Consider the following 24,665-nt stretch of genomic DNA (forward strand, 5'->3'; position numbering starts at 1 on the left):
GGATGCACAAATGCTTTTCCAGACAGCCCATGGACATTATTTTTGCAAAATATTTATTTAAAAAACTAGAGTAAATATGGCAACAACAGGAAACTTAGATAGCAAAGAACATAAACAAGACGAATCGGCACATCGCTTTTCCTTGTGTTATTTGAAAATAGCTTTTACAATGTTAATGTCAAGTACGCCAAACATCCTGGGTATATTTATAGGTGGGACCTATTTTTAAAACTGCTCAAAACACATCTTGTTTTTTTTGCCACCACGTTAAGTTAGCAGCTTCCACAAAATGTTGAGCCTCTTCAGCTCTTGCTGAAATGGATGGATGAAGAGGGTCAAACATTTTGCAGGTGTATGGAAACTTTTTATTCTTTTTCTTTTTTGGAGGGCGGGTGGAACAAACTCTGTTGGGAAGAAAAAGGACAAAACAGCAACAGCAAGACCAACCAGATGACAGTGGTACTGCCTGTTAAGTGTGTGAAACTGCTGTGTGCAAAAGAGCACGCCTGAGACATGTTGTGTAACCACTAAGGCTTCAGCACCTTCCTGCATCGCTAAGAAGCGATACTACAGTACTCCAATTTCTCTCTCTTTTGTTCTGTTACAAGGCCAATCACTAAGATCATCAAGAGAAGCAGATTCGTGTGGCTACACACACAAATGCAGCAGAACAAGCGGGTAACATTTTAGGTTGCAGGTGATAAACCACGTTTCTAAAAGGTCCCACACTCAGACATTAAAAAGTCCTGGCAAATGAGAACACTACTACAACAGGGAGCTAGTGTGCTAGAATAAGGGTTGTTGTTGTGTGTGTTTTTTTAAGTGCCGTCTGAAGGAGCACAATGCACTCGAACACCTAAGGAGTCCAGCCATTCTGCATGTGCAAAATGCCTCTTTATGTCCATTTCGCTGCTTCTCTTCTGATTCCATTACGTTTAAAAAGGGTTTTGCTTGTCAAGAAAAGGGAATCGCCTTCACTTTTTAAAACCTTAAATAATGCTATTTTTTAAAAAAACAAATCTCCTCCCTTCCTTTCAGATCAACAGGATAAAATCATCTGAACTGTCCTGTTAACTGTGCTTTAAAAACTCTGTGGTACAGGCAGGCAGCGGCGGTGGCAGTGAAGGAGAATGAGGGGGAAAAACGGCCGGTTAAGAAAGAACCCTAAAGTCCCCTTCGGGCATCCCCGCTCACACGTTTAACAATTACACAGGTCCCACATCATCAGGGAGCCTACACATGTGGAGCTGCCTCCCTGGCATGAACGTCCTTCTCCGTAACATGTGGATGGTGGTGCCGCGATGGCCGGGGTACGTGTGTGCCAGGGGGCTGGGGCCCTGTTCTCCCCTCATGCGATTGTTAATAGGTTGCGAGGGAACACCTGAAGAGGGCTACAGTGGAACACCATAAAAAAATAAAATAAAAAACAGTCAGTGAAACGAAAGACAACAACATGGTCTCAATAATTACATAGAAATATCACGGACAACACGTAGAAATAGTCACATTGATCCCGAGGTTCCCATTGTCTGCAAAAAGGTGTGCTATGGCAGTGTCGAAAACAAGGCAGTCGCAGTTCATAATGGCCGCCGCCACCCCGTCGTGGATGGACCGCGGGGTCGCCTCCCACGTCAGCCTCCGCCGGTTGCCGTTCAGTTCGAGTCTGTACGCAAAGTTCTCCGCCTGTTTGCGGGTGCCGATGAGCAGGACGATGGCGAAGAACTGCTGGTGGCCCTCGTACTTCTCCTGCTTCTCCAGAACCAGCATGAAGTGGTGGCCAAAGCAGGACTGCATCATCACCCAGTCCACGGCCCCCGGCAAGTTAATGTCCGTGGCGAGGAAGACGATGTCCTCCCCCTGTAGGGTGGTGATGCTCTTGTGGGCGTGCATGAGGTGCGACATGACGGCTTCCAGCGAGCCCTGCCACTTGCACGAGGCGCCGGGGCACGGGCAGGAGTAAGGGCGGTATTCGCAAATGTCTTCATGCTCCGGCTTTTCGTATGGTGGAGTGTCAGGGAGCAGCCTGTCGTGGCGTACTGGAAGGAGACAAAAAAATAAAATAAAATCAAGGGTGGGAAGCAGCTAAAGAAGAATTGCGGCTTGCTGCTTGATTTAGGTTTTCGGGGATGAAATCAAATGGACTGAAATACCCTGAAACTAGAGCTTGCATTATAATGCACAAACCAAACATCTACATTATTTGAATATAATGGCTGGTCTAAACCATGGCTATCGTCCACCAAATGCCAAGTTTCTGGATGCCATGTTGAAGACTTGTAACAAAGGTGAGGTTGTGAATTATTATTTCAACCACATTGCTTTCCTCTGACCTTTTTTGAGTTTCCCCACTCCCTGCCCTCTGATCCTTTTTCACTGGGCGTGCCAGAGGTTCTTCTGTCTCCAATGCATGCGCTCTGACCTCAATCTGTGGCACCCTCCACGAGTCTAAAAGCGCAACAGAGGAGGGGAACGCACACAAGGCTTGCCGGTTTGGGGCAGGAGCCTCGTGCCATGAACGACTTAGGATTTTAATTCATGAGCGGAGACCGCTTGCTAACTAAGGTTGCAATATCGGTGGGTGTGCGATTACATGAAATTACAATCGTTTTTAATTCAAAGTAAGTGGCAGTTTAAAGACTCCATTTGTTTTTATGGCAAACGTTTAACAGAGCAACAGACTCGACCGATTTCTCGGGCGAAAGCAACTGCCAAAAATTTAGCTCCTCAGCGACTCCCGTCGCAGCCATCAATTTCACACAAGCGCCGCAGAGGTAATTAATTTTTAACAACTACTGAAATGTTTCACAAGGTCCAGCGCACAGCACCCAATAGTCAACTTTTCAAAAATAAAAACCACATTTGGCCTAAATTCAGATTTAAAAGCCTCACTCACTGAATGGCATGATACATCAATCACTCTCAGATAATAGATATATTAAGGAAAGCACTGTAATCGCTTGCACGTGTTTTATTCTAAACGCTAAGCAGCTGTACAAGTTTAAATAGCCACACTGAAAACCGCACGCACATGTGAGATGACTAGCAGTGGAAGGACATGTTGGGGCAGCAGCACTCACCCAACCTCCCAGAAGCTGCTTACCAGAGGAACAGTGGGAGGGAGAGGGGGCAAAGAGGTCGGTGATGGTGTCCGTTACTGAACTTGCTGGTCTGAGAGTTGTTAGGAGACCCCCATTCCCTTCCCAGAGCTATAATGAGAGTGGTTTAACAATCAATCCCTCTTCTCATAAAACTCTGGGAATTGTAGCTCTGTGAGGGAATAGAGGCCTCCTAACAAGTCTCCGCACCCTTAACAAACTACAGTTCCCAGGATTGGCCACCAACCTGCTTCCAGCCCAATTTAAGCTGCTCATGCTAGCGTTTAAAATCCTGAACAAATATGTGGAAGACTGCATCCTTCCGTGCAGATCACCCTGAGTGTTGAGATCAGCAGAGGGTGGCCCAGAGGAGGGCATTCTTTGTGGTAGCCCCAAATTCCTCCTCCTCAGGTGTAAGCTTGGCTTTTGGTAAGCGCTGAAGATGCACTTCTACAGGTATACTCTGGTCTCTGACACTTGAGATGTGTGTTTTCAGGGCCCAGCCTATTCTTGTGACTGTAATCTGTGTTAACTGTTTTTAAATTCTGAATTTGAAGGAAGTCAGTTTCTACCTAGGCACCCACCTGCAATATGGGATATATAATGCTGCTGACCTATCTTACAGGGTTGTTGTAAAGATGACTCTTGGTGTGTTTGTGTGCAGTGGGTGGAGCACCTGAGATAAACTCATATTGTGTTGTTATCATTCTTATACCATGTTATGTTACGTCCAGTTCTTTCTAACCTAGTAGTTCTCATTCCATCTCACGTTCAGATGTACCGTAATTGCAACCCAGCATTTCCCACTGAGCTTTGTCAGCTAAGCAGCATTAGTAATTGTGCCATATATGAAAATCACATTAGTTTTGCTGATGCTGCTAAGGAATAATATTACAAAGCTCAACACTAAAACCTACACCTACGTCAACAAAAAGGTGAGAGGCATTATTATTATTTGCTTCGTGACAATTTTCTGAGATGTCCACTCCTGCGTGCACAACATGCTATATCTCAGTTTGGAACAAGGTGAGCAATGGGATTTTTTGATTCTGCAAACTCCTTGGCAAAGCACGGAAGGACCGCGCCAGTAGGTGAGAACATGTCCCTCAGCTCTTGTGTAGTGTTTGCTCGCTGCACAGAAAATCCCCCAAACTCAACAGCTTCAAAGGCACACACAGACCCATAAGAAGTTGTGGCGAGCTTGTTAATGTATAAAAATATTACACAAGGTAAAGTAAAGGAACCCCTGACCATTAGGTCCAGTCGCGGACGACTCTGGGGTGCAGCGCTCATCTCACTTTACTGGCCGAGGGAGCTGGCGTACAGCTTCTGGGTCATGTGGCCAGCATGACAAAGCCGCTTCTGGTGAACCAGAGCAGTGCACGGAAATAACGTTTACCTTTCCGCCGGAGGGGTACTTATTTATCTACTTGCACTTTGACGTGCTTTCGAACTGCTAGGTTGGCAGGAGCTGGGACCGAGCAATGGGAGCTCACCCCATCGCGGGGATTTGAACCGCCAACCTTCGGATTGGCAAGCCCTAGGCTCTGTGGTTTAACCCACAGCGCCACCCGCGTCCCCTATTACACAAGGTACAAAGGTTAAAAGCACGGAAACAGAAGACTTGTGTGAACCATGAGACTTGGGGGAATCTTTCGGGGGAACTCCTATGAGGCCAAATTATTATTGCCAACTTTTCAAGTTTCTAGACCTTGTGGTTGAATGGAAAAAATTATTTAGCATTTAGATGACAGATGAGAAACAGGCTTCCCACCTCTAGACGCTTTCAACCCATTCTCTCCCTGACCCAGCTCTTTTATAGATTTCCCCTCCGCCCTCTTGTTTCATTATTTCTAATGGTAAAGCGACAGGGGGAAAATCCAAACTATGCAAATTAAGTGTTTTAAGAATATCCACTTGTGAATAGTGTATTGTGGACATAACGTTTCAATTTCCGTGGAATAAAATTCTTTTAGCCCAAGACACACACACACACACACACACACACAGCCTAGATTACAAATCTTATCCTACCCCACTTATCAACAGTTTTAAGAGATTCTTTTACAGCCTGGTCAGTGAGCATTGGCTTTATAGCACAAACTGTAAAGTCCCCCCCAACAGCCTGGAGAGAGAGAGAGAGAGAGAGGAGAGAGAGAGAGAGAGGAGAGAGAGAGAGAGAGAGATTGAGGCACATGCTGCAGAGAACCTGGAGGATATCACATACAATATATGTGCAAAAAACGAAAGCACAGCAAACTGCAGCAGCCAGATGGTATCACAGACAGGAACCTTCTGTATTGCAGCAATGTACCATTGCTATAATACACAACTGAACCGACCTGCTTTGATGTCATGCCCTTTATCAATTCATTATTGCAGCGGGCAATTGTGGTAGTGATTGTGACCATGACTCATCTGCATAGAAGGCTTGATCTAGATAAAGATGTCTAGACAGCTCAGCCCAGGAGAAAAGACCTTTGAGGTTAGAGACCAAACAAACCAAGGGCCCCATTAAGAGTTTGTGGGCTGAGGTTTTATTGGGAGACACTGGCATCCGGATGATGAGAGAATCGGAGCATCTCCGTATAACTTGGGGAAGGAGAATATGAAGCAGGAAAGCACAGGTCCATGTGCTTGAATGCTCTGGGACATAGACGAGAGCTGCCTCTAAGGGCACATTTACATTTCTGGGGGCGGGCAAAATTTCTGTGCATTCTTGCCACAGCCAGATAGCAAAGCAAGCAGCATTTGAAATGGTGCCAAGCCTCTTACACAGAGGTGGGAAGCACTCAAGCAGCAGAAACCGAGAACCCAGCACATTAGTTCTACGGTACCCAGGGAGCATGTTCATACTTGCCCCATTTACGCCTGGCTACCTCTAAAATATGCATAACAGCCAATGTTTTATTGCGGAAGTCTCTCATTTCCTTTTGGGTGAACACGTACGTCCACAACACACCTCTGAGATACCTTATAACAGAACATGTAAACATTACCAGTGTTTTTTTCTGGGCGCGGAAGAGAAAAGAGTGGGAAGATCGTGATTATATCCAGTGCTGTCAAGTATCCCATTTTCCCCGGGAATCTCCCTTATTTCAAGCAGTTTCCCGCTGCTATCCCTTATTTTTTATATCCCTTTAATTTCCCGTTTTTTCAAAGGAAGCAGCTCCTCTCCCTTCCCCTGCTGGCCAGGGACTGGGAAGACCTCGCCTCCTTGCAGCCTCAAAGCAAGCGGGAGCCATTTCCCGTACTTATAGGCGTCGTAGCCCATGGGCAGCGTTTCCAAAATACAGTAAGCCTACTGCGTGCGTTCACACCAGTGCCGCCCACTTTTGCTTCTGGCTCCGCCCACCACTGCCATGTGACTGTCCCCGGGATAGGTGAGGCTGCTGATCCCTTATTTGCAAATCCAAAACTTGACAGCTATGATTATATCACCCATAGCTGGCCTATTTCCACAAGCAATGCAGGAGCCCACATTTAGAGTTGCAGTGTTTTGGGGGCATCAATGAGGCCCCTTAATCACCGTCAGTGTCACTGAGGACGCTGGGGCATGAACACACCCCACCCCCAGATACCGCCAACTATTCTGGGCCGGTGCAGCTCTCACGATTGCAAGGTAAAATCGCTTGGAGGTGGGCAAATGGCTTGACCTAGCCCAGATCTCACTGGAAAATGCCAAGGGGGGTAATAAGTACAAGACAGGACCCTGCATGTCACATGAACTCCTGGCCTGCTGGCAGCTAGATACAAAAACCTTGTTACATAAGCTAGCTCTGAAGCCCCACAAAGCTGTAGGTGGAAAGCTTTAGATCCTGTTAACATCTATGGTCTATTTCACCGACTTGGCTCTTTTCAATTATTCCAAGTTTCCCTCCGAGATGCGCCGCGCCATCCCCGGCAATCACCGTTAACTGCAGCCTCAGCAGCTGTATAGGTCAGTACATGCTGAGCTGGGCTCATAGCTAATTGCTTGCTTATATTATTAGTTTTGCATTTGTGAAATACTGTTCCCTTACACTACAGTTTCGCTATCGGTTCAAAAATGCAGAAGTTGTCTTCTGCAGTTAACTCACTTAGGTCTGAGCACACGGCAGGACTGCACCCTGCAAGCAAAGATTTTCCATTTGGTTGCAGAATCTGGTTACTGTGAGCATTTCGACAAGAGAATTTCCAGGTTCTCATCACAGCTACAAAGGGCCCAGACGCTTACCGTATTTTTCCGTGTATAAGACTAGGTCCCCCCCCCAAAGAATAATGTCAAAAATTAGGGGGAGTCTTATCCATGGATGTATCTTCCTCCATTTTCTTAAACCCGAGTCCTCAAAAATAAGAGGCATCTTATACATGGGGGCATCTTATAGAAGGGAAAATACGGTAGCTGGTGAAATATCAGAAGCCAGAGGAAAACTGAACTGCTGGAAGCAGAACTGTGCAAAGTGAGCACATGTATATACACTTTTTGAGCAAATCAGGCAAAGTCTAGTAAGGTTAACAGGGAGGTGCTTTGAAGAGGGTCTGCAAACTATAGTTTGTAGTCAATTCCTGGTCAGCACCATCCAAAGTTTGCATGAATTTGGAACTCAAGGCAAAGTATGTTTAGAACAGCCTTCCCCAACCTGGTGCCCTTCACAGGGTTGTCTTTGGTGGGGCTGAAAAGAGCTGCAGTCCAAAACATCTGGAATGAAGCAGGTTCAGGAAAACTGACTGAGAACACGTCCGGAAATAGATGAGGGAATCTGCATTTGTGAGAAAGAATGGGGAAGTGTGTTAAGCTCCCAGTATATGCCTGATCCTCCAAATTGTGTTTGTAGGATTAGAATTTGCAAATCAAGGCAAGGCACCGTTTCCTTAAAAAGGGAAAGAAACATTATTTTCGGAGCAGATACAACTAACATCACATAAATGTTTAGTTTTAAATTATTAAAAGGGTTCCTCTGAGCAATGCAATTTGATTTTAAATTTTAAGATGCTTCATTTTGGTTGGTGGGAAATTAAGCATGACTGCTGCTGGGCTTTTCTAAGTTTCTGCTTTTGCCACCTTGCACTGTGTTACAATGCTGTGGTTTTGTATTTTGCACTGCAGTTTAAAAATAAGTTCTTTAAAAAAAGGAAAGGAAAAAAAAACACACCAAAGAAACAAGGACCAGCCATTCATAATCTTCTAGTTAGTTCCCCCTCTCACGGAAGAGACTTTTCAGTTAAAGCTAACAACAGATTGGAACAATCTGCACCTGGCGAACAATACTGATAATCAGCAGATCTGGACAAGCCGCTGCTCATAGACCGAGTGGATGAAGAACAGAAAAGTTCGAAGAGGAGGGGGACGAGCATCAGGACTCAAGAGTCACTGGCATGTTCAGAATCAGAACTAAGGAGAAGGTCCTGCACAACCATTAATAATCTAAGCAAAGATCCAATGGAGGAGTCATAGACTGGGTCCGCAAGTGCAATGGGTACCCTCCACATTGTTATAAAAAATTCTGTAACTGGGTCCATCTCAAGAAGGGAGTCCGTAACCCCGGGAAGAGCGCTATAATTTAAGAGCCCCTTCCCAACAACGCAGCACAAAGACAAAGACAAATACCGAGTCTCCCAAAGCAAGGCCTTGTTTATTAGAAACTGTTGCAGCAGGGTGTTTTGCAAGCAAAAGACCTAGAACAATGGAGTGCAAGCTCCTATATAGACTTTTGAAATTGCCCCCCTCCAGCTCAAGACCACCCCTCCATACATCAAACATACATCAGAATTACATTACAAATTGGGATGGTCATAGGAGGTAACCTGAGAATTCTCACACCTGTGCCATCCCTCCTTGAACCCCTCCCAGACACACACTTCAGCAAAACAAAAGTGTTCATGGTGTCCTGTCCTGGGCAGGCAGGGCTAATGCAGGGCTAATGCCCGTCCTTTGTTCTAGCCCGGGCCAAATCCATGGGAAATGGCCCATCAGAATGCCAGAGATTATCACTCAGGCAGAGGGCTGCTCACCACCTTCCTCCTTGCAGATAAACAGTTTGTCAGTTTGGGAGTGAAAAATGGGTGTGAGGCCTGTTCTTCCTGTGTTTGCTTGGTGAATTAATAATATATATTATATATATAAATAAAAGACCTTAAATTCTTACAACAATATATTCTTGGACTCTCAACTCCCATCAGCCTTACCCAGCTTGGCCAATGGCCAGGAATTATGGGAGAGCACTAAACTGGCTACCCTTAGATACAGTATTCAAGCCACATGCTAAACTCCCGCCTCAGAGGAAGTGATAAGAAGTAGATGGGCAAATGTCACATCAAAGGCCAACAATAAAGAAGAGGACCAAAATCAAGGGCAGCCAATGCCGAAATGGAATAGCATAGGCACAGGAAGGCTAGGACATATTTTTTTTGTCATCTAGGCAAAGAGGGTATTGGACCTAGGAAGGGTTTAGAGAATTTGTTGGGAATTAATTCCAAAAACGAAACCCCTTCGGTCCACACCTCCAACACCTAATGTGTTGATTGGAGCTCAAACATCTTTCGGTATTTGCGCCTGAACAAATACGGTGAAGTAGGCTGAGGGTTGCATTTTGATACATTTTTATCTGGTTTTTTTTTTTTTTTTTAAGTCAGTATCTTTTTCAAGTGGCTAAAAAGCCTGGCCTGCTGCTGCAGTGGGTGCTATGCATATTCAAAACAGGGCCAGAAATGTGCCATGAAGACTATACAGAAAAAGGTGGTTGCAACACATCGTTCACAATATCCCTGTGAGGATGCTATGTGGGGTGGGGTGGGGTGTCGGCAATCTTGTTTTCCTATATACAATATTCCTAGGAGGAACGTTGTTTCATCCCATCCCAATATTCCCAGTCTTATCTAGCCTCATTCTGAATGCCAGCAGCAAACTTTCCAGCTGTTTGCAGTGGTTATTACCTGTAGAACAATATAAAAACACTGTCTATAAGATGCCCCCATATATAAGATGTCTCCTATTTTTGGGCACTCCAAATGAAGAAAACACCCTTCAGCACTACCCTTGTATAAGACAAGTCCAAAATTTAAACCTAATTTTTGGGTAAAAAAACAAACAAACTAGTCTTATACACGGAAAAATACAGTATATATTAATAGGCAGCCCCCAAACCACCTCCTAAGTACTTTTTTCCAAGATTTTTTTTTTTTTAAAAAAGAAATATGACCATTAATATGGAAACCAAAAGAACACGTAAAAATGACATGAGCTGGTGCCTCCATACCTAACAGAAGCCTCCATATGTATAAGGGGAGTACCGGTAAGTATTCAGGTTACACCTGGACAATGGGAGTGTCTGTAGTCCAATTTGAACACTCATTTACCATCAACAAGAGTCTTGGGTCTTGCAGAGCACTCTCCGCCCCTCCCTCCACCATACAGATAACGTCATCTATGACATGGGTGCTCCATGCAATTCTCTCGCACAAAGGCCAGGTGTAGATAAACGACAGCTGTGTTTGCTTCAACAGTGGAAATTCAGGTATTTCCATTCCACTGTATTCCAGTCTTGTTCCTAAGAGGCACCCACATTGTGTGGCAGATAAAAGAGCCAGCGTGCTTCAGAGTTGTGCAGGGACACAACTGTAAATACTAATAAATAATATTTATTAGTGTAGAACTGTAAATAAAAAATACCTCTTTAACCAGGCCTTTGGCTGATTGACATCAATGCCTTTTAAAAATGTTTTGTGAAAGGGGATTATTCGGTTGTTTTTATTATGTATTTTCTGTTTTTTATACTGTGATTTTATGTAGTAAACCGCCCTGAGATCTATGGGTATAGGGTGGTATGCAAATTTCAACAACAACAACTACAACTGTAGCTTTATAAAGACTCTGTCCACTGAATTATGATGATCATCACCCAAGATCAGGGGAGCAAATCTGAACTAAAGCGCAAGTCTAGATATATAGGCAAACATAAATTATATGGATTGTGGAAACAAAGGAAAAAGTTGGTGTGATTGCAATCCCATCTTTCCTCCAAGGTGTTTTTTGCTAGCATAAATTCTCCCACATTTTGTCGTCACAACAACTCTCCCTGTAAGGTAGATTAGGCAGAGATATGGTGACTGACTCAAGGTCATGCAGTGGGCTTTGTGGGATCTGGACCCAGGTCTTCTCAGTCCTAGCCTGACGCCAGACACTGAGAGGTGGCGGTATCCCCCCTCCAAGCCAAGTACACAAAAGGATTAACATCAAAGCCCCCCCCCAACCCCAAATGAAGATGAAGAATGAGTCATTTTGGCTTTCCAAGAGCCGTTGCAGTCAGCACATGCTGGGACTAGGCCTGGGCGATATACAGTGGTACCTCTAGTTACAACTTTATTCGTTCCGGAGGTCCATTCTTAACATGAAACTGTTCTTAACTAGAGGCGTGCTTTCGCTAATGGGGTCTCTTGCTGCTGCTGCGCCGCCGGCACACCATTTCCGTTCTCATCCTGGGGCAAAGTTCTCAACTCGAGGTAACTCTTCCAGGTTAGCAGAGTTTGTAACCTGAAGCGTTTGTAACCTGAGGCGGTTGTAACTCGAGGTACCACTGTATCAATATATCGCGCAGGACTGGTATGAGGATCAGACCGCGGTGTCAGCTTCACTCAGCGGTATATCGCTGGCCAGTGTGGTGTAGTGGTTAAGAGCGGTAGACTCGTAATCTGGGGAACCGGGTTCGCGTCTCCGCTCCTCCACATGCAGCTGCTGGGTGACCTTGGGCTAGTCACACTTCTCTGAAGTCTCTCAGCTTCATTCACCTCACAGAGTGTTTGTTGTGGTTGAGGAAGGGAAAGGAGAATGTTAGCCGCTTTGAGACTCCTTCGGGTAGTGATATGGATATCAAATCCAAACTCTTCTTTTCCTTCTTCTCCTGGGTCCCTCTGCTAGCAGAGACCGCTAGAGTTCCTTCCTCCAGTGGCGCTGCTAGCAGAGGGACTCGGGAGTGGTGGCAGTCTCACCAGCGACATATCCCTGAGTGAAACCGCCATCGCACTCTGCCCTCATCACACTTACAGCCAGTGTGGTGTAGTGGTTAAGAGCGGCAGACTCGTAATCTGGTGAACCGGGTTCGTGTCTCCGCTCCTCCACAAGCAGCTGCTGGGTGACCTTGGGCTAGTCACACTTCTCTGAAGTCTCTCAGCTTCACTCACCTCACAGAGTGTTTGTTGTGGTAGAGGAAGGGAAAGGAGAATGTTAGCCGCTTTGAGACTCCTTCGGGTAGTGATAAAGCGGGATATCAAATCCAAACTCCTCTTCTTCTCATACGATGCAGAGGGAGAAACAACCTGGGTGCCAATGCAGCTTGTTCCTCCTTCTGCATCTTTAAACTGCTCGACTGAGGAGTGTGCAGCTGCCCTTACCTTAGCTGAGCAGTTAAAGGAGCCCCCAGCCCGGCACTGGCCCCTGCAAGCCGGCAGCGGGGTGGCGGCTCCGTGAAACTGCTCAGCTGAGGGGAGCGTGGTTGGTGCTCCCACAGCGAGCAGTTAAAGGAGCCCGGATGCTCTGCCTGCTCGCCCGTGGGTGAGTGCAAACAAGCTGCGTTGTCCCAGCCCACGAGCGCCTGGGTGAAACGGCCTCAGTTCCTGAGGTGAGAGCTATGGAAGTTTCACCAGGTGCTTCGCGGGCAGAGGCCAATGCAGCTTGTTTTTTCAACGTCGCCGTGGTATATCGCCAAACCGCGATGTTGAAAAGCTGGTATCGCCCAGCTCTAGGTGGGACAATCAGTGCAGAGTACTATTTCATTTGTATTCTCTGCTGCTCTTAATCACCTGAATCACCTGATTCATGCAAAAGCAGTGCAATTCCTCATTGCAATCCGGGGCCTCGCTCCAAATCCTACCTAGCAAACTCCATTCTAAAGAACCCAAACCCCAGCCTTGTAATTAACAGCCCCAGGCTTGTTCCCAACTCATTCATTAAAATCAATCAAAGAACTAAGAATAGAACTGGTTCCCGTCCCTCCCCATCATATTTGTCATCAGCGTTTCTAGAAAACAAACCTTGATCCTGCCTCTTATCATACCTTTTAAGTATTATTTGATCACTATAAAGCAGGAGAAAGCATCTATTAATGCAGTCAGACAATGGCTAGTCAGAGGCAGGAAAGTAGCCAGCTCTTGATTCATTTTGTTATTATTTTGAGAGGAACAAAAGGTGAACTAGCTTTGCATCACTGAGACCAACAAAGTAAAATAGTACGCTCGGAGAAATGAAAGGGGGAAAATTAATGAAGCGAGGCTACTAGTTGTTGTTGTTCAGTCATGTCCGACTGTTCGTGACCCCATGGACCAGAGCAGTGTTTTTCAACCTTTTTTGGGCAAGGGCACACTTGTTTTATGAAAAAAATCACGAGGCACACCACCATTAGAAAATGTTAAAAAATTTAACTCTGTGCCTATATTGACTATATATAAAGTAATTCTCTTGAATAGTAATCAAATAAACACAATTTTTCCCACAGCACACCAGGCAACATCTCGCGGCACACTAGTGTGCCGCGGAACAGTGGTTGAAAAACACTGGACCAGAGCACGCCAGGCACGCCTATCCTTCACTGCCTCTCGCAGTTTGGCCAAACTCATGTTAGTAGCTTTGAGAACACTGTCCAACCATCTCATCCTCTGTCGTCCCCTTCTCCTTGTGCCCTCCATCTTTCCCAACATCAGGGTCTTTTCTAGGGAGTCTTCTCTTCTCATGAGGTGGCCAAAGTACTGGAGCCTCAACTTCAGGATCAGGACCGTGATCCACCTGGAGAAGGAACTGGCAAGCCACTCCAGTATCCCTGCCAAGAAAACTCCATGGACAAAGACAACAGAGGCTCCAAGTGACTGGGCTTAAAAGCACACACAGCATGTGCATTTCTGCTATTTAAAGAATTGGCCACCATCAGTATGCCTACTTGCCACAAACCATGCAAGTGTCTTCCCTAAATATCTAAAACTGCCTAATACATTGAGTAGTTGTCCCCAGGCACACCTTTGAACCAGTTCTTAGGACAAGTTAACATCTTTCCCCTTCCCTTCCTATTCTCCAAAGGCAGAATTTGGAGATTACAGAGCAATGTTAATAATGACCAACTAACTGTCAGGAAGTTTAGTATGAGACACCATCACACTCATGGGGAACAATAATATACCCATTTTACAGACGACGGTACCACTAAGTATCAGGCGTCAGTGGTCTGCCACAATATGAAGGCACTGCAGAGAGGATAATCAAAGCCTTCTGTTCCATACTCTCTGTCAACATGAAAGCTGCCACTCTAGGAAGGGAGAAAGGAGCCCACTTTTGCCCAAATAGCAGGAGCGGAAAAGGTCCGGAGTGGGACAAATGGAAAAGCATGGGAGAGAAAGCCAAGTGGCCGGTTCCGTCCCTAACTTAGCCAGAAGCCAAATAACACTGGCTATATGCCAATTCTGCACATTCCTCTAGGTCAGATGAACAGGGTGGGTAACAATTCTGGCCACTCCAGTCGCTAACCCAGATCTCCGATGAATGAATAATCTAAGAACTGCCCTCTTCTCAGCACTGTGCAAGCAACTCTGCAGAAACCTTAGACACTGCCAAAAAAAATTAAAAATAAAATAAAATCCAGCAGAGGCACTGTTTGTGTGAAAAAGAGGGTTAGTCAAAAGCAGGTTAGTTTTGCACTTCCACAAAGTTACTTAGGCTGCCACCCTAACCCCTTCTACCTGGGAGTAAGCCCCACTGAAGTCACCAGGGCTTACTTCTGAGTAACAATTGAACTGTTAGTGGAAAACTTTTCTTTTTCATGCCCTCTATTCCTCCCTCTCACCCCAGCCGCCCATTCTTGGAACAAAAACAAGACACTACTGTACAGCCCATTAAAATCAATAGCAGCTTTGCCATCGATTTCAGTGGGAAATGGACTGTGCCCATTTGTTTACATGTAGGAGGGGTGGGGGGAAAGAGAAATCCATTAAGCAATTTCCCCTTCCAGCTGCCAAACAAACCTGCGGTTGCTTGTTTTAGATTAGCAAAGCCTTCCCATAATTGCAGATGATAATATTCCCCTATCACACGAGCAATGACAATTAAATTGCAAAGGAAACCCTTACAGTAGAGCTCAAACACAATTAAGGTTGCATCCTGAAAATCAATTGATTGGTATCTTTAATTGTTTCTTCCGGCACCCTTTGTGGTGCTGTCTATTCTTGGGACGGCACTTCTATAGAGCTAGCCCAGGCAGGAGATGGGGTAAGAGAGGATGCTTATTTTGAACATGGGTGCCTCCCATAAGCAGGTTACCCATGCTAAATCCTGATTACTTTGCTAAACAGAGATGGGCCCATACCCTGTCCTTGTGCTCAGAAAGGCAGACAATACACTCAGACAGCTGGAGGTGGCAACAATGAAGACACCACTATGAATGTTCTTGTTTGTTTTCTCCCACTGCCATCTCTGGCCAAACAGGTTTTGCAAAAGATGCAAAAAAAACCAAAACATTTGTTTATTTATTTATTTTGCAAACCTTCCAGCAGGTGGCAGTGATCTCGGTAAGAGTGGAAGATGCAAGGAATGATGCTTCTATCCCATGCCAGCTTTGACTCTCTGAAAAAGTGGGCAGGAACCACAGCTGAGTGACATTGCACATGCTATACATGATAACTGTCTCAGGTTCAGTATCTATCACTGTCGGTTAAAAGGATCAAGAAGGATCCCCAACCGCTACCTTGGACAGCTACTGCCAGTCAGGAGTAGACAATGCCAGCCAGCCCACAAGGACAAACAGCCAGACCTGGGATAAGCAGCGTTCCTATGGGACGCGGGTGGCGCTGTGGGTTAAACCACTGAGCCTAGGGCTTGCTGATCAGAAAGTCGGCGGTTCAAATCCCTGCGACGGGGTGAGCTCCCATTGCTCAGTCCCAGCTCCTGCTCACCTAGCAGTTTGAAAGCACGTCTAAGTGCAAGTAGATAAATAGGTACCGCTCTGGCGGGAAGGTTTCTGTGCGCTGGTCTGGTTCGCCAGAAGCGGCTTAGTCATGCTGGCCACATGACCCGGAAGCTGGACACCGGCTCCCTCGGCCAGTAACGCGAGATGAACGCCGCAACCCCAGAGGTGAACACGACTGGACCTAATAGTCAGGGGTCCCTTTACCCTTTATGGATCTGAAACTGTATAGCTAGATGCTCCATTTCCTAATGTTTCTGGTGCATATGGAGCACAGCTCAGTGAGAGAACGTGTCCTTTCCAGACAGCTCAATCCCCAGCATCTCTATGTAGCATTGGGAATGCCCTGTGTCTAAAATCCTGCAGTGTAGACCAGTCATGGGGAATCTAGCCCACAGGCCACTGGGTCTTGCAAAGAGCTGTGCCTTTGCCCTCATGGGAATACCAAACATCTCAGTCCTCCATTCAGGCAAAAGGCATTCTCAGAGTTCAAGAGCACATTCCAGGCAGGCAAAGGATTCAGAGCAGGCCTGGTGCGGTTCGGGAGGGGGCCCAAGGGCCAGATAGAGAACCCAGAAAGGCCTAGAGGGCTGCATTTGCCCAAAGTCCTGAAACTGCCCATCTCCAGACTAGAGAAAGCAACCCACATTACAATACTTCCTGGGCACCTATCGTTTCCATGGTAATTCTCCTAGAACAGGAAAAGCCTGCATTAAATATACTTCTGTTGACCTTTAACAGCAACCGGCTAGAAAGGTCAGGCCACTGACTAGTCATGTGCTAAGATACTCTTTTTCTGTTTGAAGGTTGTTGACTTGCTAGGCCTGGATGATGCTGACATGACCTTAGTGCCTTGATTTTTATTCTATTTTCTTTCTTTCTTTTTGGTGCCATGATGTCCACTGGGTGGCCTTGGGCAAATCACTTTCACTTAACCTGCTGTATAGTCTGACAATTTCCACACAGCCCCCACATACAGCGCATGACAGTAATCTAGGCAGAAGGTAATCAGGGCATGGACAACTGAGACCAGGCTATCTCAATCTAGGAATGGCCATAGCTAGTGAATTAGTTGAAGTTGCACATAAGCACTTCCAGCCACAGAAGCCATTTGAGGCTGGAATCCAGGAGTATACCCAGACTATGAACTTGTTCCTTCAGAGGGAGTGGAACCCCTCCCAGAACAGGTTCTACACATAATTCCCAGACATGGGAACCACCTTCCCCCCACCCACCCACCCACAGTACTTACATCTTATCAGAATTCATCCTCAGTTTATTAGCTCCCACCCAGCCCTTCACTGCCTCCAGACACCGGTCTAACACCTCCCGAGTTTCTCCTGACTCAGATGGCACCATGCTCCAAATCCCAAGACGACAGCTCCCATGAATTTCAGATAGATGCCGAACAGCACAGGAGACAGAACAGACCTCTTCTGGGACCCCCACAGCCCCACGTTGCTGAGCAACAATCTCCTAGTGCTGCTTTCTGGAAGCAACCTTGCAGATAGCAGTGCAACCACTGAAACACAATACCTTCAACTACCACCTCCCTGGGTCGCTGCAGAAGAACACCATGGTCAATGTTCTCAAAAGCCACTGAAAGCAAAACCAACAAGGTTGTACTTCCCCCATCTCTTCTCGGATAGAGGTCATCACTCGGGGCAACCAAGGCTGTTCTGCTGCGAAGCGAAGGACAAACTTTTCTTGGCACCTATGAAATACCTTGCCAGCTTCACTGTCGCTAAAGGCACCACACAAACACTTCTTCATTAAGTCAGGCATTTTAGAACATTTTTACTGTCTTACTCTCTGACTTCAAGCGCGCTCTTGTCCGCTGGTTGCTTTGTATGCATGTGCCACTGTTTTACTTATTTGGTGTTTAAAAAACACCCTGAAGTTCTGGGCACCACAGTTCAAGAAGGATACTGACAAGCTGGAACGTGTCCAGAGGAGAGCAACCAAAATGGTCAAAGGCCTGGAAACAATGCCTTATGAGGAACGGCTTAGGGAGCTGGGTATGTTTAGCCTGGAGAAGAGAAGGTTGAGGGGTGATATGATAGCCATGTTCAAATATATAAAAGGATGTCATATAGAGGAGGGAGAAAGGTTGTTTTCTGCTGCTCCAGAGAAGTGGACATGGGGCAATGGATTCAAACTACAAGAAAGAAGATTCCACCTAAACATTAGGAAGAACTTCCTGACAGTAAGAACTGTTCGACAGTGGAATTTGCTGCCAAGGAGTGTGGTGGAGTCTCCTTCTTTGGAGGTCTTTAAGCAGAGGCTTGACAGCCATATGTCAGGAATGCTTTGATGGTGTTTCCTGCTTGGCAGGGGGTTGGACTGGATGGCCCTTGTGGTCTCTTCCAACTCTATGATTCTATGATTCTATTCTAAGACACTGATGGAAGGGCAGAGTAATCTGAAGTAAAGGAAGCCGGAATAATTGATGCTAGGGTAAATTATGCTGGTGGAACCTGCCCCTATTCCAATCTTTGATCACCAGTAGCGGCAGACTTTGGGCTCCAAATTTTCAGCAGCACCCTGTGCGATGCTAAATTTTGACACAAACACCCAGCCAGCCTCTCGTGCTCCGTTCTGCACAATTGTTGTGGTGCTTCCTGCAGTGTGGCACTGGTCATGCTACCCTAAAGCTGCCTCTGCTGCTAGTTGAGCTGGCCAGATCCTGGCAGAGGGAAAACAAGCCTTCAAAACAGTTTAGGACTTGCGCCACCCTTTTGGCCAGTGTTAACTTCTGATGGGTTGCTAGGTCATGTTTGGAACAGGAGTAAGTCTCCCCTGCCCCGTCATGCCCACCCCCCAAAAAAACCTCCAGAATGCCCCCTTTTCAGGACTTAACCCAGCCTCAGCTCAGGTGGCTATGACTGATCCCCAAGTTAAGGTAAGATGGAGGACCACCGTGCTTTGATTTTTATTCTATTTCCCCCTCTTTTTGATGGCATATCTTCAGCCGAGCCAGGATGCAAGACTCAGTTCCAACTGAGCCCAAGCTCAGCCTGAGACCTGCCTATTCCCAACTCTCCTCATCCCTGGTGGACCTTGGGCTTGGACTGCTCCCTTCAACAAAATATAGATAAAACAAAATATCTACTCTAGGATGTCTCACAATCCTGCATTTGTAGGGCACGCAAACCAGCTATACAATGAATGAAGTGTCCCCAGGTTATGCCAATCGACCCTGTATGACACCTAACTTTCAGCGCAGCCCTATACATTTTGACTCAGAAGTAAGTCCTGTTGTGTCCTGTGGGGTTTACTCCCAGGCAAGTGGGCATAGGACTACAGCCCCAGTCTCTTAACTCCCAGATGTCCAACTGTCTAGCAGGTTCCACTATGTACTGCATACATTTCAACTGCTACAACGGATCCTGTTCTGGTGACCTTTGATCTAAGTTTTGGAAATAAATAAAGAAAAAAACAAACGGATTCATACACCTGCTGCCCTTACGAGCTGACCCCACTTTTGTGGTCAACCTTTCCGCTTGCCCCTTGAAACAGCTGTGACACAGACACTCTCCTACCCAAACTAAGGCAATTCTAGTTTTGAGGCAGCAATTATATGTGTGTTTACCAGGCAGTAAACTTCTCTAAATAGAGCAGGTCTCACTTCTGTGTAAACATATAGGATTGCTCTGCAAATTTCAAGAACACACCAATTTTACATGCTAACTATATTATAAACTACGCATTTAATGCTGCCAAAGCTGTAAAAGGTTTGGGTTAGAAAATAAAATAAATACTGTATAGGTTTTCATTTCCATTCCCCTGCCTGCAGAAAAAGAAGTTTTCCCCTTTCAAACTTTCTGGGAATTTTACATCCTATCTATGTAATATTTGGGAATCATTATGTATACAGCATGGCTTCATGGCAGACACATAGCATAGGTGGCTTATGATGTGGAGATTCTCCATGCAATACAGTGGACGCTCGGGTTGCGAACGCAATCCATGCGGGAGGCGCGTCCGCAACCTGCAGTGTTGCATTTGCGCATGTGCTTTGGCGCATGCGCAATTTAGTGCTTCGACGCATGTGCGAGCGCCGAAACCCGGAAGTAACCCATTCCGGTACTTCCGGGTTTGGCGCAGAGCGCAACCCGAAAACGCGTAACCCGCAGTGTTCACAACATGAGGTATGACTGTATGTTGATTCTGAAGAAAGCACATTTCAAACATGCAGGTTTTAGTGACTTCCACAGGGAAGCCTACCATGTTTCAATCTAATACTGGTCTTCAACTACAGTTTCGTGATTACCATTCGTTTCTCTGTGTAGAATCTAAATTCAAAACTCTGAACTGTGAGCAACTTGTGACCCACCAAACCAAACGTAGCCTACAAGACATGAACAGTGGTCCGACAGGAACGCAATAAGCCTCCGGATTTTCCCATTGGCCTGTTATTGCAAAGCAGCAGAGTTGTCGGGACACTTGGCAGGTCACACCAGATGCCCGATGGGATATGTTTGGCTTGGCAGGTTACACGCTAATGAGGAAGCCCCCAAATTCAGTGGCAGAGGACATGCTTAATGTGGGAAAAGTCTGAGGTTCAAGATCCCTGCCATTTCGGAAACTGGAATGCTACAGCCACCCAGTGCAGACCAGCCTGATTCAACAGGACACAACTTTATATGTTCCAACCTCCGCATTGCTTTACCCCAACTCCCATCCTTGTTCCAGCTAGCTCAATACTGTCACCAGCTTCCCACAAGCTGCACCCCCTCCCCACAATGATTCAGATTACAACTCCCATCAGCCCCAGTCAGGATGACAAACATTCAGGGACGATGAAAGCCGTAGTACAACACCTGGAACACACCAGGCTGAGGAAGGCCGATGAACCAACGGTCTGACTTGGTATCAAGTTGGCATCCTGCGATGTTCAGGCCTGGAATGAAGACTAAGTCAGACCATTTGGCCCCTCTTTGTCCAGGACGGACTTCTCTTGACTGGCGGCAAGTCTCCAGGGTGGGTTTTATCCCAGCCCTGCTGTTACCTGAAATCCCAGGACTGGACCTGTTGCCTTCTGTAAGCACCCTCTATGATGGCGTCCCTTAAATCTAAGAACTAGGTGCTCTTTTGCAGTACCATTCCCAAAACGGTGTAAAAAAGGAGCTGTCTTCCCTAAACGCCCCCTTCCCCTCAAAAAAACGCTGGTTGAATTATAGTGGAATTGACTCCCCCAGGAGGTGGTGGACTCTCCTTCCTCACAGGCTTTTAAGCAGAGGTTGGAATGGATGACCCTTCCAACTCTCTATGATAGTATCAGTGGTTCAGTGCAGCAAATCTCTATTTCCGCAAGTTTAAATTTTGCTTTTGTCCCTGGAGCCCTTCCGATTGAGACTGTTAACGCGGGCAACATGGTTGCTTCCAGCCTTGCTTTTCATCAACACGACCTTAAGATCTGTGTCAATGTCATTTTAGAATGGTTTAGAGTGCATATTGATCAGCCTAAACCTGCGCCTTGGGAGCGAAACCGACACCGGTATATCCAGTTTAAGAGAGACGAGGGTCTAAAGATTGGCACTGATAGAAAGCTTGGGTGGAAACAGCTCTTCTCTCTGCCAGCTGCCACCTCGGTTTTTATCTTAATTTAGGGTGCTTCCAAATAACCTCTTCCCCTGCCCCCCCCAAACATTGCATTGATTGAGAAAAAGAGGTAGCAGCATTTAAAAGAAAAAGGTCGTAAATGGCACCACCACCAGAGAGGGGATGTTGATGCTGTTGCTTCTTTGTGCAACCCACACTCATTTTTCTTAGTCCATATGGACTAGCAATTAGCTATACTCATTCCAACTGTGAACTTGGGTGGTCAAGGGCCAATGGTTTAGGAGTGAAACGGGGTCACCCCACGATAAGCCCAGAACAGGAGCATTCCTCTTGGAGGGTAGGGATATGCTGCAACCATTTTTACTAATAATAATCACAAAGCACAAGGATCAGCACCGTCCCAGTGTAGGTTGCAGGTGCCCTTAAGCTCCAATCCTGCCCCCTTCCACAACAGCAAAAGACGTCATCAGCAGAACTCTCACTCTCTGACTGAATGCAGAGGAGCTCTGTAGCTTCGGACATACCAATATAGGAAGTTCCTGAGCTCCCGGCTCAATATATTAGGGGATGCAAACACGTTTCATCAGCAAAAGTATGTCATGGGGGGGGGGAATGTCTCTGCAGAGGTAACATGTGAAGTTCGATTGTAAAGGAGAATCAGGTGTGTACACCTTTCTGCACCCACCAATTCTCCTTTGCACACACTTCCATTCCCCAGCTGCCTGCAACCGAATCATGCAGGATAAAAAAAAAACAGATGGAAAACTTGTTGATAGGGGGGAATCACCCCTCCAAATCACATCCCCCTGGCCTGCCCCTTCTCCCCTGCACATATCCCTGCCAACTAACACACCAGGACCCCACTTGTCTCTCACTCTGTCAAGTTCTGCCTTAAAGGTTGAGTCAGAAGTGCGAAAGGAGGAGGAGGGAAAGGTACCACATTTCATGGGCCTTTGCACACATCTCTGCCATGCTCAGACCAATGCCCCAATTCCCTTAGCGCACAGCGCAGACTAACAGGGAGTGCATTAGCACCAATGTGTTTCAATTAACCGAGACACTTGGCAAGGCTCCCTACACAGTATTGACTGACTGAGCTATCCATCTCTGGCCTCCCTGTTAAAAAAAAACAAAAAACCCCTCCTGTTTTACTAATCCAGCTATTGCTAAAGAGTTTCCAAATCATTTCCAAACTTTTATGCTCCCTTAGATCTCCACTCCTCATTGGCCACTATTTTTGAATTATACATTAACTCTCTGGTGTAACATAGCATACGTTGTCAAATGTAAGCAGGGATGAGGTATAACCATGACATGAGCCAATAATAATAATAATAATAATAATGAGAGATTTTTTTAAGTCTGTGTGTTCTTTCAAGTGCTCCAAGTTATTCACATACATTTATACCAGGGATCCTTACAACTAAAGTAGGATAATACTCCATATTGCAAGATATTAGGGAGCAAAACTGAGAAATACTGGCTTGGGTACAGCCCTGGCACAGGTCAGGTGTAAAAGGCGGTAGCTCTCTAGCCCAGGCTCTTGACAACAATGCACAAGAACAACAGAGCAAAGATCTGCATTCTTGAGATGACCATGGACACTGTTTACTGTTGTGGATGTGGGCAAGATCCTTTAGCTTGAAGAGTAATGGGGTTATGTCTAAAGGCTGCCTGGAATAGTGGTTTGGACTTAAAGGTGGCAGAGGCAGAATTATTGTACAGACGCAGGTGCATCTTACATTAAAATGAAAACAGTCTCTGAGAAACAGCTCCCCAGAAAAAAGGGCACTTTGTATTTGTTTCCAATGAGGAGTTAGTGGGGGGCGGGGGTGTGCTCACGGGGTTCGCCCCAATACTTCAAAGTAGGGTATGGAGAATCTGAGAGATGGTAGGTTTTAAAATAACACCTGGATCACCACAACCTCAAGGGCAGGCGCTGAGCCTCGCTGCTTCCCTCGACCCAGCCCCCTCTCCCCGCCCACCTTTCCGGCGGCTGTGCAGGTTGCCACCTGCGGGGTTCCCCCTACCTGCCCTTCCTTACCTTGCAAGGGAAGAGGACGGCCGAGGCCACTTTTTCCATGGCCAGGTTCCTGATGCTGGGGGTCAAGGATCCCCGGCACGTGGGGCAGCAGCTCAGCTTCTGCCGGCATTGGTTGCACACCAGGTGCCCGGCCTGGCACTGCAGGATCGGGGGCAGCACATAGTCGAAGCAAACCGGGCACTCGAAAAGCGAGGTCAGCTCGTGGTGCTGAGGCGAGACCGGCCCGCCGCTGCCTTCGCCTCCTCCAGGGCTCGAGATCACAGCGGCCGCGGCGGTGACCGCGGAGGAACCGGCCCCGGCGGCAGAGATGGTGGCGACGGCGGCGTTGGCGGCAGCGGCAGGGGCAGCAGCCGGCGACGGTGTGTGCTGCTGCTGCTGCTGCTGCTTGCCGCAGGGTTTGCTAGCGCTGGGTCCGGCGGAGGACGGGCGGCTCATCTCGGTCGGGACAAACCATCGAACGGCGGGCACCGAGCTGATTCGCTCACCGAAACCCCGCAGGCCCCCGCCAGCGAGACTCAAAACAACAGCGCCCGTTTCCCTGGAGCCGCTGCTTCTTCTCCTCGGAGAGCCCGGCCGGGCCTCGCCTCCGCGCCGCAGGAGAGCGCGAGCGTTCCAAAGTGTGTGCGAGCGTTCCAAAAGAGAAGCCCCAACGTTCCACCGGGCCAGCTCAGCGTTCTAAGCCGCTCCTCCGCCCCCAGCGGGCCCTTCCGCTCCTCCCCCGGGCAGAGCGCGCGTGGTTCCTTCTCAACCCCCACCCCACCCCACGCGCGCCGTCCCTCCCCGCCCGGAACATTAATCTGACGCAAGAAAGAGAGGCAGGGGGTGGTATAGAGTCTCAGCCTGCTCCCGAAGCCGATGCTGGCCTCCTACTGAGCATGCCCTTGGTCTTTGCCTGATGGCGAGGCGGAGACTTCGGGGGCAGGGCGGGGGGAGAAAGAAAGAGAGAGAATGGGCGGGAGCGAGGAAGAAAGGAAAAAAATCGGTGCCCTCTCTTTGCTTTCCCCCCGCCGGCCTCACAACAATCTGCTCCTGGCGATTGTC

At 47.1% G+C, this 24,665-nt stretch overlaps 1 protein-coding gene across 1 annotated transcript; it reads right to left on the minus strand.

Annotated features, from left to right (window-relative positions):
* Positions 1-1,453: 1,453 nt before the first annotated feature.
* SIAH2 (siah E3 ubiquitin protein ligase 2) lies at positions 1,454-24,366 on the minus strand. The gene is given in 3 exon segments (XM_033150440.1): positions 1,454-2,000; positions 2,003-2,036; positions 23,625-24,366. Coding segments are annotated over 3 exon segments (990 nt in total). The 5' UTR covers positions 24,060-24,366; the 3' UTR covers positions 1,454-1,479.
* Between the last annotated feature and the right edge of the window lie 299 nt (positions 24,367-24,665).

Source organism: Lacerta agilis, chromosome 5 (assembly GCF_009819535.1).
Source record: "Lacerta agilis isolate rLacAgi1 chromosome 5, rLacAgi1.pri, whole genome shotgun sequence".
In the NCBI taxonomy this organism is placed as follows: domain Eukaryota; kingdom Metazoa; phylum Chordata; class Lepidosauria; order Squamata; family Lacertidae; genus Lacerta; species Lacerta agilis.